Source organism: Sphaerodactylus townsendi, linkage group LG03, assembly GCF_021028975.2.
Source record: "Sphaerodactylus townsendi isolate TG3544 linkage group LG03, MPM_Stown_v2.3, whole genome shotgun sequence".
Taxonomy (NCBI): Eukaryota; Metazoa; Chordata; class Lepidosauria; order Squamata; family Sphaerodactylidae; genus Sphaerodactylus; species Sphaerodactylus townsendi.
In genome coordinates this window covers 22,328,211-22,341,939 of record NC_059427.1, presented here as the reverse complement: position 1 = coordinate 22,341,939, position 13,729 = coordinate 22,328,211, and the positions used below count along the sequence as shown (strand labels likewise).

Sequence of the window (13,729 nt, the reverse complement as noted above, 5' to 3'; positions counted from 1 at the left end):
AAGTAGACCATGTTATATTTGCCTTCCTCACCACTGTGGGATGGAAAGCGCAGGGAAGGAGCAGTGCTGGAATGCCAGCCTTTTTATTACCCCCTTGGACGCGCACGTACAGACTTTCTCACCTTAGTGGCACTGTACCATTGTAGGCAACAGGAAATTAAGAGACGGGAGGTGGGAGAGAAGTCAAGGAGATGCCAGTAGACCTACTGCACCCCTTACTGGTGCTAACAGCCTTCCTGCCCTACGTGCCCCCCCACTCCGCTATAAAGGCCCGGGGGGGGGGGCAAAGAAGGCAGCAGAGAGATGTCGGTTGGCACGTTGCACTCTTTGCTCATGCCAACAGCCTGCCCCACCCGTGGCCGTGCACAAGAGCCGGGACAAGGAGACGAGCCGGTTTACAAACCGCATTCCCTGGTCGATGCGAAGCAAAAAAGAACCACCACCCCCCACCCCCCCACGACCCTGCACAGCTTCTCTCTCTCGGATGACGCGCGATCCCCACTCAGGATGGGGCGATCCTAAGCCCACTTTGACAAGTGAGTGAAGCCACCAGTCCCCGCTCGCCCCGCTTCCGAGCAGACGCGCCTAAGACAGGATCGGGGCGCCGGGGACCCCACTTCTCCTCTCCCCTCCGTGGTGGACGGGAACGGGGGAAAGGAGCAGCAGGATCTGGGAGGGAGGGAGCAGCGATCCCCCCCCCACCCGCCTTGCCTGCCTCTGCCTGCCCAGGAAGGATCTCGCGCCTGCCTGGCTGCCCCCACCGCCTCCTGCAGCCCCCGTGGAGCCGCTGCTGCTTCGCCTTCCCACCCTTTCCCGCGGGGGGGAAGAGAAAGAAGAGCCCGGCGGGCGGTTCCAGGCCCTCCTCCTCCTCCGCACCCGGCGCGGCCTCCCCGCCTCCCTCTCGCTCACCAAGCGCGGCTCCAGCCCCGGCCCGGCTGTGGCTGGGCGGCGGCAGCTCCGGCAGCGGCGGGGCCCATGGGCCCACCCCGGCCCGGCCCGGACAATGGAGGAGGCTCCGGCAGCGGCAGCGGCGGCGGCGGCAGCTCCTGCGCGGGGAGGCCCCGCTGGGTAAAGCGGTTCCTTGGCAACCGCACTTTCGCCACCGAGCCGGCCAGGCCGGGCCGCCGCCCAGCCCGACCCCGGCCCACCCTCCCCTCTTTCCCGGCCTCCCCCCTTCCTCCGCCGGCGCCGGTCTTGCCACCTTTTGTGCCCCGCCCGAAACCCGTCCGCGGGCGAATCTGCCGCTGCGAATCGCAAGGCTGGCCTGCTGCTGTCCATGGGCTCGCGGCCGAGAGAGGCTGCCTGGGGGCGCCCGAGTGCCGCTTTGCCCAAGCTGGGACTCTGCTTAGCCTGGCGGGGAGAGGGGTCGGGGCGTCCTGGGAAGGGACAGCGCTGGTCCTGCACGTGCTAGATCGCCGTGCAGCTTGCCCGGTCCCGGTGCAGCTTGCCCAGGTTACAGGGGCACTGGACTTGGTGCTGGAGCCGCAGGAGGCAGAGGGGGGTCTTCCATTGGGTGCCAAATCTCCAAAGGTCGAAAAGGCCGCAATTTATATTTATTTTATATATTTATATTTTACACTTTTACCCCATCAGTCTCCCAAGGGACTCAACGCAGCTTACAGCTTTATAAAAATACAATGATATAAAACATTACACAGTGTAAACATTAAAACATTACAAAAATCTAAACATTGAAACCGGTTAATAAGACTTAAGAGACCTGCCCCTAGAGTCTATGTGTGAAACAAACACAATTCATTCATTCATTCATTCATTCATTCATTCATTCATTCATTCATTCATTCATTCATTCATTTTCAATGAGGTGTAGAGCTGCTGGTTATATTGTAACACTTTTGCATGTTTCACTGTGTTCCTGCGAGGTCAACTGGTTCTCACCCCATTTGGGAAAGTTTAAATAAACAGTCTGGATTCTAAACCAGGAATTCTCTCCAGGTTCATGGTGGAGGCAAGATAGGAAGCTGGCATTTCCTGCTTCACAGCCCCAGTCTCTTAACCACCACCAGGCGTTAATATCACACATGAAATGTTTTCCTTGGTCACACGTTCCAGAGGGAGAAGCTATAGTCCTGTTCCAGCAAAAACAGAAGGAATCTAGTGACATCTTATGGGTCAACACACTCCTTTTCATATGGGCCAAATCGCTATTTATTTCTACAGTAGCATCAATGTGCACAGTTCTTGCCAAGGCAGACAGATCCCTGCTGCTAGAACAGTGGTTCTCAACCTTCCTAATGCCGCGACCCTTTAATACAGTTCCTCATGTTGTGGTGACCCCCAACCCTAACATTTATCCATTTTACAGATGGAGAACACTGATGCCGAGAGTCTTAGGCGACCCCTGTGAAAGGGCCGTTCGACCCCCAAAGGGGTCGTGACCCACAGGTTGAGAACCACTGTGCTAGAAGCTTATGTTATGAAATCAGAGACTATAAAGTGACGGGAGATGGAGATAAACAGGAGACACATATGGTCTAATTCTAATATCTGTTTGTTTCAGTGGGGAGGGGTGTGTGCTCAAAGGCTTTATAGTTTTGAGTTGAAGTAAGTGAGACTGGTGGCATCACAGCGGTCCTCTAGGAAGCAGTGCCCGGGATAAAGAGTGACCGAAGAGCAGAGTGGTTTTGTAGGAAATATTAGATTGAAGGAGAAATGGCCAGGGTCTAAGTGTCAGTATCTAAAGCAGGGGTCTGCAACCTGTGGCTCTCCAGATGTTCCTGGATTACATCCCCTGCCAGCAATTGGCCTTGCTGGCAGGGGCTGATGGGAATTGTAGTCTATGAACATCTGGAGAGTCACAGGTTGCAGACCCCTGGTCTAAAGGGAATGAACACAAGTCTGAAGTGAGAGCTGTCATGTACATATTGTTGACATGATCATGTTTTGAACGAACAAGTGTACTATCAAGGAAAACAGGGAGTATGTGACATGCTGTTTACCATGGCTCTGCTGTTCTGCCCTGCAGAATCAGGTATTTGCAAAGTTACACAACACAAGCCTTTATTGGCATACAAAACAGGACAAGGTATTTGCAAAGTTAAATTGCCTGCTTGATAGACTGTATAAAAAAGTGTTTTTGAAATGTGTTCTTTGCACAATTTTTTTTTTTTGGCTAGCTGCAGCACATTGTCCTGCTATCATTGCAATAAAAGCTTATCTGCTTCGTTGAACCAATCGTCGTGTCTCTGTGTAACTGGGAGACTGTTGGAATTTTCCAACAGTTTGAGGAAACAGAATCCTTTCAGCCGGCAGGGTGATATGCTCTGCACGAACTGCTGTCCCGGCTCAGTCTCTTAGCTACCATCTGGCATTGATTTCACATATATTTTGGCAGGAAATTTTTTTTAATCAAGTAAGCATAAAAAAATAAAATGCCTACTGTGGAAAAGAAAATGAGTTTTGAAAGTTGTCTGGCTAATGATATCTTTGCTTGAACTGCTTGCTTTGTGAATTGTTATTTGACAGATGCTTAATGTTTATTTTTCATAACTGCTTGTGTTCTGGTCTTAATGAGAAAGGTAAATAATATGGTCTTAATGAGAAAGGTAAATAATATATTATCTCTTTGCTTATAGCATGGCCGATACTTGTGTTGTACCTGATATCTGTGACTCATTCTTTGTGCAAGCGATAATGGATGTCGGGGGGCATTTGTATAAGGGAACTGGGACTGTCATTTCATAGGGTAGCCATGTTAGTCTTCAGTCATACATCATCTAGTAGCACCTTAAAAACCAACAAGATCTTCCGAGAATAAGCTCTCGAGAATCAAAGCTCCCATCAGCATATTTTTATAAGGTAATGGGAGTAAAGTCTATTGAAATGTTGGCCACATGTATCACTTTGCTTGTATTGCATTATCTTCTATCTCTGTGATCCACTTTGACCCCTTCCGCACAGGCAGAATAATGCACTTTCAATCCAATTTCAATGCACTGTGCGGAATAACAAAATCCATTTGCAAACAATTGTGAAAATGGGTTGGAAGTGCATTATTCTGCACATGTGGAAGGGGCCTTTATGTATTGTGAAAAGTTGCGCTTTAGACAGATTTCTGCTTATACTTTTTCTAATTCTGTAATCCTCGTCCCACTGCATTGTTGGTTGGATATCTTATGCCGGGGTTCTCCAGTATGGTGCCTGTCTGCACCATGACACCTACCTGCCAACAACTTTTCAGTTGCCTGCCAGGTGTTTTTAGGAAGTGGGTGGAACCAGGTAATATTTTTGCCCAGCAGGGCTTCTGATGGACTATGGGAGATTTGATTGGCTCTACAGATACACAATACTAGAACCAGGGGGCATACATTGAAAATGCTGGGGGGAAGAATTAGGACTAATAAAAGGAAACACTTCTTCACGCAACGTGTGGTTGGTATTTGGAATATGCTACCACAGGAGGTGGTGATGGCCACTAACCTGGATAGCTTTAAAAGGGGCTTGGATAGATTTATGGAGGCGAAGTCGATTTATGGCTACCAATCTTGATCCTCCTTGATCTGAGATTGCAAATGCCTTAACAGACCAGGTGATCGGGAGCAACAGCCGCAGAAGGCCATTGCTTTTGCATCCTGCATGTGAGCTCCCAAAGGCACCTGGTGGGCCACTGCGAGTAGCAGAGAGCTGGACTAGATGGACTCTGATCTGATCCAGCTGGCTTGTTCTTATGTTCTTACAGATAGTTTTGAAATGTTCTTGGCTGCAGCTGCCACCCAAACATAAGGTGTTGCTGGAGTTAAAATGTGGCAGTCATTTTGTGGCTGGCTCTGCCTCCTGCTGCAGCCATGTTACGTCATCCATTTTGTTGTTGCAACTCCCATGCTGTGGCAGAATTGCAGATAAGCCCACAGCCTCAAAAAGGTTGGGGATGTTGGAATAAGCGACTTCTGCATGCCTGGACACTGAGGGGTGCTGTGTATCTCACTCTGTGTTGTTGCCTCTCTTGTTTGCCCTGCTTGTCAGGGCCAGGAGACCGCCCACTAACTTTCTTTCTTCCCCACGCTGGTCTCACTCCTGACCTGGCCTTTGTCCTGAGTGCATGGACAATGGCTACCTGCCTTAGTGGGGCTTTCCCACTGAAGCACTCTCTCACCTGCACACACGTGACTGTGCGTTAGATCGTCCACTTGTCGTAGGGAAAGTATTCCTTAGATTAGGGTTTCTTTCTATCTACCTTTTTCCTGGAACAAAGCTGTGAACTGGAGATGCTTGAATAAATGTAAGTTTTACCTTTTACCTTTATCTCTTAAGAAGTTTCTATAAACTGCACTCACACACACTACTGGGCTGATCCATTAATTCTAAACTAAATCTAACAGGGGATCCCTAACTTATACTGTCCGGTTGAATGGTTTTCTATATTTTGTAATCCTAAATGAAAAGCAGACCATCAATGAAGTAAATAAAAATGTGCAGATGATAATATTCAGTGAGTTTTTAAAAAATAATAATGGAGACTTATTTGTTTATAGTTTGACTTTCTCATAGGACTCAGGGTAAGTTATACAGTGTAAGTCAAACATAGTCATTCAGATGAGACATCCAGTAAGCAATCCAATAGGGTTTGGATTGCAGAAATCTGAAAACAAGTAGAAATCTGAAACAGAACTGAACCAAGCGTAAAAATTTAAACATGACATGTCAAATGATGCAGAAATTACTTTGCAGGAGCAACTTGTATGTATGGGTATGTGTAAAGTACCATCATGTTGTAGCTGACTCATAGTGACCCCTGGTTATCGAGCAGAGGTAGTTTGCCATTGTCTTCCTCTACAGCAGGGGTCGGCAACCTTTAACACCCAAAGAGCCATTTGGACCTGTTTTCTACGGAAAAGGAAACACTTGGAGCCGAAAACGTCACTTTTGCCCGCACAAACCCTCTCTGTGCAAAGAGATCGAATAACAAGAGTTCCATGCAAGTGCGCACTTTGGGTTCCCATTATGCGGGGCCGAAGGAAAGAGGGAAAGCATCGCATATAAAGTGGAAATAAAATGAGACTAGGCTTGGAGGCTCTTTGTCTCCAATGCCTTTTATTCCCTCCTCCCATTTTATTTTGCTTTGCCCTTTCATGGGCTATTCAGGTCCCAAGACACGTGGAGCTGCAGAACAAGGACGAAAGAGCTGCATGAGGCTCTGGAGCCACAGGTTGCTGAACCCTGCTCTACAGAGTCTTCCTTGAGGACTCCCTTCCAGTTACTGACCTGGTTTAGCTTCTGAGATCTGATGAGATTGGGCTTTACCATACCTTTCCACATCCCAGGAGCTTAGGCTCCTTCCGCACACGCAAAATAATGCGTTTTCAAACCACTTTCACAACTGTTTGCAAGTGGATTTTGCCATTCCACACAGCTTCAAAGAGCACTGAAAGCAGTTTGAAAGTGCATTATTCTGCATGTGCGGAATGAGCCTTACTTAATAAAAACTTTAAAAATCCAGTTTGACCAATATTCAGTATTCTTGACAATAGATCTTCTTGCTGTATTGCCACAAATACAAGGAGATACATATATGCTATGTATATACATATATGATACATATATGAACCCTTTAGGGGTAGGGCGGTCTAATAAATCGAATCAACAACAACAACAATAATAATAATATGTAAGTAACACTCTTGGAGACTACATTTATTCCTCTGGCATAACTTCCAGAGGTAATGGTGCACTGAAAGGGTCAGGAGGAATTATCTTTTTTCCTACAGTCATTTTAATCACCTGACTGTATAGCAAGGGATAATTTCAATTTAAATTCATGAAATTATTTCAAATATTAACCCATAGAATACGCAAGTTGATAATTTTAAAACAAGGCTGAAGGTGGAGTCACCAAGAGGTGGCGCTGTGTCATCAAGCAACAAGCTCCAGGGCCCTCTTCATTGCAAGAGCTGGAGACTTCTCCCAAACAGGAAGATGTTACTGCCTCTCTTGTTACTTTTCTGTTTCGATCCTGCCTTTCTCTAGGGATTGCCCTCTTGTTACTTCTAAGATGTCGCTTGTTAAGGCGTTGCACAGTTGAGGCTTAATAAGGCAACTTCAAAGGAAGCAACCTTCCAGTGCAATCACATAAGGAGCAAGAAGGAGTGTTCTTTCAAGATGCAGAACACAGTAATAACCTAATACCCAAGAACAAGGGATGTATTGCCTGCTGTAGGATATTGAATGCACGCCATTTGAGAGGTAAAGAAGGAGCTTAAGAGGACAAGTTTGGCTGTGATGCATCTGAACAAACGCCATGTGGCTAAGCAACCCTCTCAGCCAGATGTGGAAGCACAGCTTATCAGCAGCATGATGGAAACAGCAAAATCTTGTGTGGATTGACCTCAACAACTGGAAATCAGAAGTTTACTATGGAGCGTATGATCAGAGATTCCCTTCCCAGTCAATCATGGCTAAAAGTCATTGGCAGGTCTATTTTCCATGAACATACCTAATTTCTTTTAAAGCACCTAGAATGCAGGAGATTCACATTCGAATCCCCACTCTGCCAAGGAAGGCTGCTGGGTGACCTTGAATCAGTCAGCCAAATGTACCTCACGGGTTTGTGATGTTGTGAGGATTAAAAAATGAAGGAAAGCAGAACGATGTCGTAAGCTGCTCTGGGTCCCGATTGGGGAGGAAAGTGGCTAGAGCAATATCCTGTTCTCATTTATTCCAACCTTCTTGCATCGAGTAAGAACCAAATATTGTTAAGTGATTCACCCACATGGTGGAACATACCCTGTGATTATCCAGAATATTTAAAGGTCAGGCAATCAGCACACCAGGGAGAAATGAGCCAAGGCAATGTAGCTAGAGAAAACCCAGTGCGTCATTTTTTTATTTCTTTCATACCATTTGAGATGGATTCAGCAACCTTCAGCAATCTTCTCATTAACCATCTTGGCTTGTTGAGGCTGATTCAGATGTTACTCTCTTGAATCTGATGCAGGTGTTGTCTGCCTTAGAAAAAAAGGATAATTTGCTGTATTTGAACATAAGAACATAAGAACATAAGAACTAGCCTGCTGGATCAGACCAGAGTCCATCTAGTCCAGCATTCTGCTACTCGCAGTGGCCCACCAGGTGCCTTTGGGAGCTCACATGCAGGATGTGAAAGCAATGGCCTTCTTCTGCTGCTGCTGCTCCTGAGCACCTGGTCTGCTAAGGCATTTGCAATCTCAGATCAAGGAGGATCAAGATTGGTAGCCATAGATTGACTTCTCCTCCATAAATCTGTTCAAGCCCTTTTTAAAGCTATCCAGGTTAGTGGCCATCACCACCTCCTGTGGCAGCATATTCCAAACACCAATCACACGTTGCGTGAAGAAGTGTTTCCTTTTATTAGTCCTAATTCTTCCCCCCAGCATTTTCAATGAATGCCCCCTGGTTCTAGTATTGTGAGAAAGAGAGAAAAATTTCTCTCTGTCAACATTTTCTACCCCACGCATAATTTTGTAGACTTCAATCATATCCCCCCTCAGACGTCTCCTCTCCAAACTAAAGAGTCCCAAACGCTGCAGCCTCTCCTCATAAGGAAGGTGCTCCAATCCTTCAATCATCCTCGTTGCCCTTCTCTGCACTTTTTCTATCTCTTCGTTTGGATGACTGCCCAAGTGTCCGTGAGATTTGCTGGGAACGTGCACAAATCAGGAAATTGGAAATGGCCAGAACCTACTTAAACCACACACTTGTGGCATAAAAGAAAGTTCCCCAGTACCTGAAAGTATCGGATTCACTCCCTTCCAACCTTCATTCAGCATAAGTAACTTCTAGTGTGATCTTTATTTTAGCTGCCCTCACATCAAGCCCGTGATTGCATCAAAGGCTTTGAGTGAGCCAAGAATTTATATTAATCACTGAACCTTTAGAACATGCTCTGTAATCATATGCATTTTTATCAAGCCTTGGAGAGGGATCTGAGCTGAGCTATCTCTCTATCTACCAACTAATCCATCCGTCTGGCCCTTCTAGACCCAAAGACTCGAGACTGATGATAAAAAAAATATTACTGAGTGTCAATTTGAGCATTCTTAAGTCAAATTCATACCTGAGAAGAAGTGGATCCTGCTCCTCATAAATTTACCTCACAGTTATTTTATACTTTTTAAGGAGCAATGGAACTCTTCCTTGTTTTTACTGCTTCAGACTCACATTGCTACCTGAGAACTTATGCCACAATGTATTGTCGAAGGCTTTCACGGCCGGAATCACTGGGGTGCTGTGTGGTTTCCGGGCTTTATGGCCGTGTTCTAGCAGCATTCTCTCCAGACGTTTCGCCTGCATCTGTGGCTGGCATCTTCCATCAGATCCTCTGAAGATGCCAGCCACAGATGCAGGTGAAACGTCAGGAGAGAATGCTGCCAGAACACGGCCATACAGCCCGGAAACCACACAGCACCCCAACTTATGCCACAGTTATTTTGTCAGTCTTTAAGAATCCAGAGGAATCTTTAAGGTGTCATAAGACTATTGTTTTTGCTACAACAACTATAATGTGACTACCCGTTTGGAATGTATCCCTCTGTCTGGACTTTGATGAGGTGTGGTGACTACGATTGAGATGTCTGAAATATCTGAAATGTGCATCATGTCCACTTGTCACGGTCAAGGAGAAGAGCAGATTTGCTTGGTATGACTCAAAGGTGTGAAAGAGGTTTTGTGGTAGGCAAAAAGCAGTACTTTCCAGTTTGAAGATGCGGATGGAGCTGTATGGCCTGATGACACATTTGCTTCTATGTCCCAGTTTAGTTGCAGTTGAGTAGAGTTTACTGATTCCCTTCCCCATTCTGGAAACATACTATAAAGACCGCCTTAAATTTCCTAGGGAAGGGAGAACAGTATACTTGTCTACTGAGGTAGCGACTGAAAACTGATTGGTCAAATCTTAAGAATTTCTGGTCAGTTCCTGAAATTAACCAGAGTGGTTATTTCCCCTTCTATGCCCTCTGAAATCCTCATCATGTTTGTATATGCCAGAGGTTTGGGACCAGAGTAGCTACTGTGGAACCAAGAGTCCCAGTGAAGCTGGATTGCCCATTCTGTTTCCAGCAGAAAGCCTGCACTCGGGCTATGAGATATAAGGCTTACTCTATAGAAGATGCAAGCTTAGAGCTTATCCCCTGTCTGAATCATGGCCCTGCCAGCCAAATAGGAAGAGGAAGCGAAGGCTGTTAGTCACTGCAAGCTTTTATTAGCACTATGCTTGGAACTGATTCATTAATTAATGTTCCTGACCTGATGGCAGCGAAGCATCAGCAGCCAAAGAAAGAGGGCCTAAAATTCAGAGCGAAAAATTCGGAGCTCTTTAACCAGAGCTTAGAAATTCTCAGTCTCCCATTAATTTTTAGAATTAATGGGATCCACTGGCACAAGATGTAGCAGTTAATCTGATGGTTTTGGGAAAGGGCAAACAGGAGACCCAAAAGGACTTACAGGAGGGAAGTTCCCTCTGCATCCCATCCCCAACTGTTTATTCTTTTTCTTCCCTGGAAGCCCCCACATCCGTTTCCCTTTTCCTGCTTCCTTCCCTTCATCCCACCCATCAATCAACATACTTTGTCTGCTCTGTGGTCTTCAGCTTTCCTCCCCCGCCCTCCCCAACAACCCTTTGTCCTGGCAAACTCCAGGAAAAGTCTGGCCCAGGTACATGGTGGCTGGTGCTGGACTGAGCTCAATTGTGTGATGGCTGGCGGGGCCAGTTGTACATTGGTCAATGCCCAGCTGCATTGTAGCCCAGCCGTAGCAGGCCTTGACTTATGTGGTGCTGTGGGAAGAAAGGGGGAATGTTGGTGCTATGTTGTGACACCACTTGTGGTTGAGCAAGCAGAAGTGATGTCACAGTGGTCGAATCCCCACTTGAAATTTGCACGCAGATCCAAACCTGTTTGTTGTGAAACTGTGTCCTCTTCATCGGAGTTTCTTCCTCCCCACTGCAGTGAGCACACAGCAGACACACCTGGTTGCAGAACTCTTAGCAATCCCCACTACCAGGCGAGCTTGCTTCGCCGGTCTCCCCTGATTGGCTGGCATTCCTTGATGGGGCGGGACCTTTTCCCACTGCGGAAACGTACATTGTAGGGGCATGATAAAAAAAACCCAGCGTGTAAAAGTTTAACATTTAACTGTTTAACTGTGCAAACAGTTAATCGTTACTTGTGTAAACCATTAACGATTCAAAGTTACATGTTTGTTTAATGTTTGTGTCCCCTTCTGCTGGCCGATCGCAAAAGTGGAAATGAAACCAAGAAAAGGCTGCGTGCGCATCGCAGCGCTGATTGGTTGCCCGAATTCCGCATCACACTGCAGGGCGGGAAATGAGTCAGGGTTTCAACCCTCATCCCTCCCCTCGGATCAGCTCTGAACCGTGTTAATGGGGTCTATGCCACTTGCAACCAGGTCCTGCCGGAACACGGATTAACGGGGAGAACGAGCGCCAGAAACGGAATCTGCCACGCACGCAATGGGGAGGTCGTCCCTCAAACCTGGTTAGTTTGTGTTCTGAAACCTGGCTAAGACGGTAGTGGGGATTCGACCAGTGTCAGCAACTCTCTAAAGATTTCCCAGATATTCATGGTATTCTCCGCAGAGATTGGAGGGAATCCTAGAACATCACTGATGCTGTGACATCATGATGTGGCCCTAGAACATCACTGATGCTGTGACATCATGATGTGGCCCCCAAATTGCTTGTGAAGACTGTGAACAGCAAGCTAGCAACCTCACAGTGGCTGCTGGCTCTGGGCCATACGGTGTGAATATAATCTTGCCAGTTCCCTGGATGTGGTAGGAGAATCCCCTTTCACCAGTTCCTGTTTCTGAGGGACAGCGGTATAATTTTAAAAAACCCACCTCGTTGAGCTGACATCACTTCCAGCTGAAGAGGGGGGGAGAGCAAAGTGCCCCGCACTGAGCCACTCAGAAGAAGGCAGGATAAATGCTTATAAAATAATTAACCTCTTGGTGGTGGCATGGCTGACAGAGAAGTGTGTGATGTTCAAGCTTCTTCTGTGGTGATGCTGGTGCCTGGTGGTGTCCTTTGGTACATGCAGAGAAAGTAGCCCCTCCAGGCAGTGGTGGGATCCAAAAATTTTAGTAACAGGTTCCCATGGTGGTGGGATTCAAACTGTGGCGTAGCACCAATGGGGCTAAGCGGGGCACAACGGGGGCGTGGCCGGGCATTCTTGGGGCGGGGCATTCCTGGGCGGGGCTGTGGCAAGGACGCAGCTGCTGCGCCAATCCTTGGGCGGGGAACGAATGCACGCAGGCGCAGGCTGCCACGCGCACGGTGCACCTCCTGCTAGACTGCTTCAAGTTCTGCGCACTACTGCTGAGAGGAGGGGCGTAACTAAGGCAAAAATCACGTGGCAAAATCACCAATTAGTAACCCCCTCTCGGCACACACAAATAATTAGTAACCTACTCTCGGGAACCTGTGAGAACCTGCTGGATCCCACCTCTGCCTCCAGGAAATATGTTGTATTGCACTTGCCCCCTTTTGAAGGTGTTTTGAATCCCATAATTTACCTCAAGGTTTGCCCTCACTTCCCTCCTCAAAAGGTTCTTTTCTGGCCGCCATAATTATTTTTTCAGTTTTTCTATGCATGGGCTGCAGCAATGCTGCGCAGCTTCTCAGATTCAATGGTCCATCAAAAGTTGGGGGAGGGAAGGGAAAGACACACAAACCGGGTGGGGGGGGGATACGAGGAGAAGGGAAGAGGAGGGAAGTTAGGGACAAAAAAAAAGGCAGAGCAATTTTTGCCCAACAGCACAGGAGGCATGGAAAACGGCCTGCTATTTTGGCCGGAAAGAAAGAACATTTCAATATGATCGCACTGTGAGGGAAACCAGGTCGGAAATGTTTCAGCGAGAAACATCATTCACTATAAAAGGGTTTTTCAGAAACAACAGAGAAAAAGGTGGCTGGAAACGTTTCCGCAACCAAATTAGGGAGACAGTGAAAAACTCCATGGAGGAAATGTTTCATTATCATCTTGGAAATGACTTGTGTGGAAAAGATTTGAAGCAAGAGGAGCAGAGGTGGTGTGCTGGGGGGAAATGAGTGAGGGAACCATACTACAGAGGTGGGATCCAGCAGGTTCTCACAGGTAGGTTACTAATTATTTGTGGGTGCCAAGAGGGGGTTACTAATTGGTGATTTTGCCACGTGATTTTTGCCTTAGCTACGCCCCTCCTCTCAGCAGTAGCGCGCAGAACTTGAAGCAGTCTAGCAGGAGGTGCACCGGCATGCATGGCAGACTGCGCCTGCGTGCATTCGTTTCCTGCCCAAGGACTGACGCAGTGGCTGCGTCCTGGTCACAGCCCCGCCCAGGAATGCCCCACCCCCAGAATACCCGGCCACACCCCTGTCGTGCCCCGCCCAGCCCCATTGGCGCTACGCCACAGTTTGAATCCCACCACCATGGGAACCTGTTACTAAAATTTTTGGATCCCACCACTGACCATACATGTAATAGTGGGGGGCTGGAGTGAGAGGGAGCCCCAGGCACCACTCATGGGGGGGGTCACATGACAGTTACATTGGGCCCATTCGGTCACTCACCCTCCCTCCTCCCCAGAAGTAAGAAGTTGGACCATTAGGCCAAGGCTTGCCCCAGACTGTAGGGCAGAGGTGGTGGAGCATGGGGCATCCTGGCAGCGGCAAAGCAAGGCAGGAAGCAGCAGGACCTGGCCACCTGGGAGACCTCCAGGCAGCAGTGAAGCAGCCAAT

At 47.6% G+C, this 13,729-nt stretch overlaps 2 protein-coding genes across 4 annotated transcripts in view; both read right to left on the bottom strand.

The window, feature by feature from the left end:
* BRPF1 (bromodomain and PHD finger containing 1) overlaps positions 1–1,060 on the bottom strand; it is a 32,114-nt gene extending 31,054 nt beyond the window's left edge. For all 3 annotated transcript variants that reach the window (XM_048490424.1, XM_048490426.1, XM_048490425.1), the window contains exon 1: positions 910–1,060. The gene's annotated coding sequence lies outside the window, so the exon portion shown is untranslated. The remainder of the gene's footprint in view (positions 1–909) is intronic.
* On the bottom strand, positions 503–13,596 carry LOC125427749 (translation initiation factor IF-2-like). The gene is made up of 3 exons (XM_048487305.1): positions 13,562–13,596; positions 910–1,476; positions 503–629 (listed from the first exon to the last, which is right to left on the bottom strand). Exons 1-3 carry the CDS (start codon positions 13,594–13,596, stop codon positions 503–505), a joined length of 729 nt encoding a protein of 242 aa, XP_048343262.1.
* Between the last annotated feature and the right edge of the window lie 133 nt (positions 13,597–13,729).

Excerpts from the sequence above, each read along its gene's own strand:
- LOC125427749 (XM_048487305.1), bottom strand. The coding sequence starts at position 13,596 with ATGGTCCAACTTCTTACTTCTGGGGAGGAGGGAGG. Across the intron at positions 1,477-13,561 it reads ACTTCTGGGGAGGAGGGAGG|CACCAAGTCCAGTGCCCCTG; the intron begins GTGAGTGACCGA and ends CTGCGGCTCCAG. Across the intron at positions 630-909 it reads CGGGGCTGGAGCCGCGCTTG|GGGAGAGGAGAAGTGGGGTC; the intron begins GTGAGCGAGAGG and ends TCCACCACGGAG.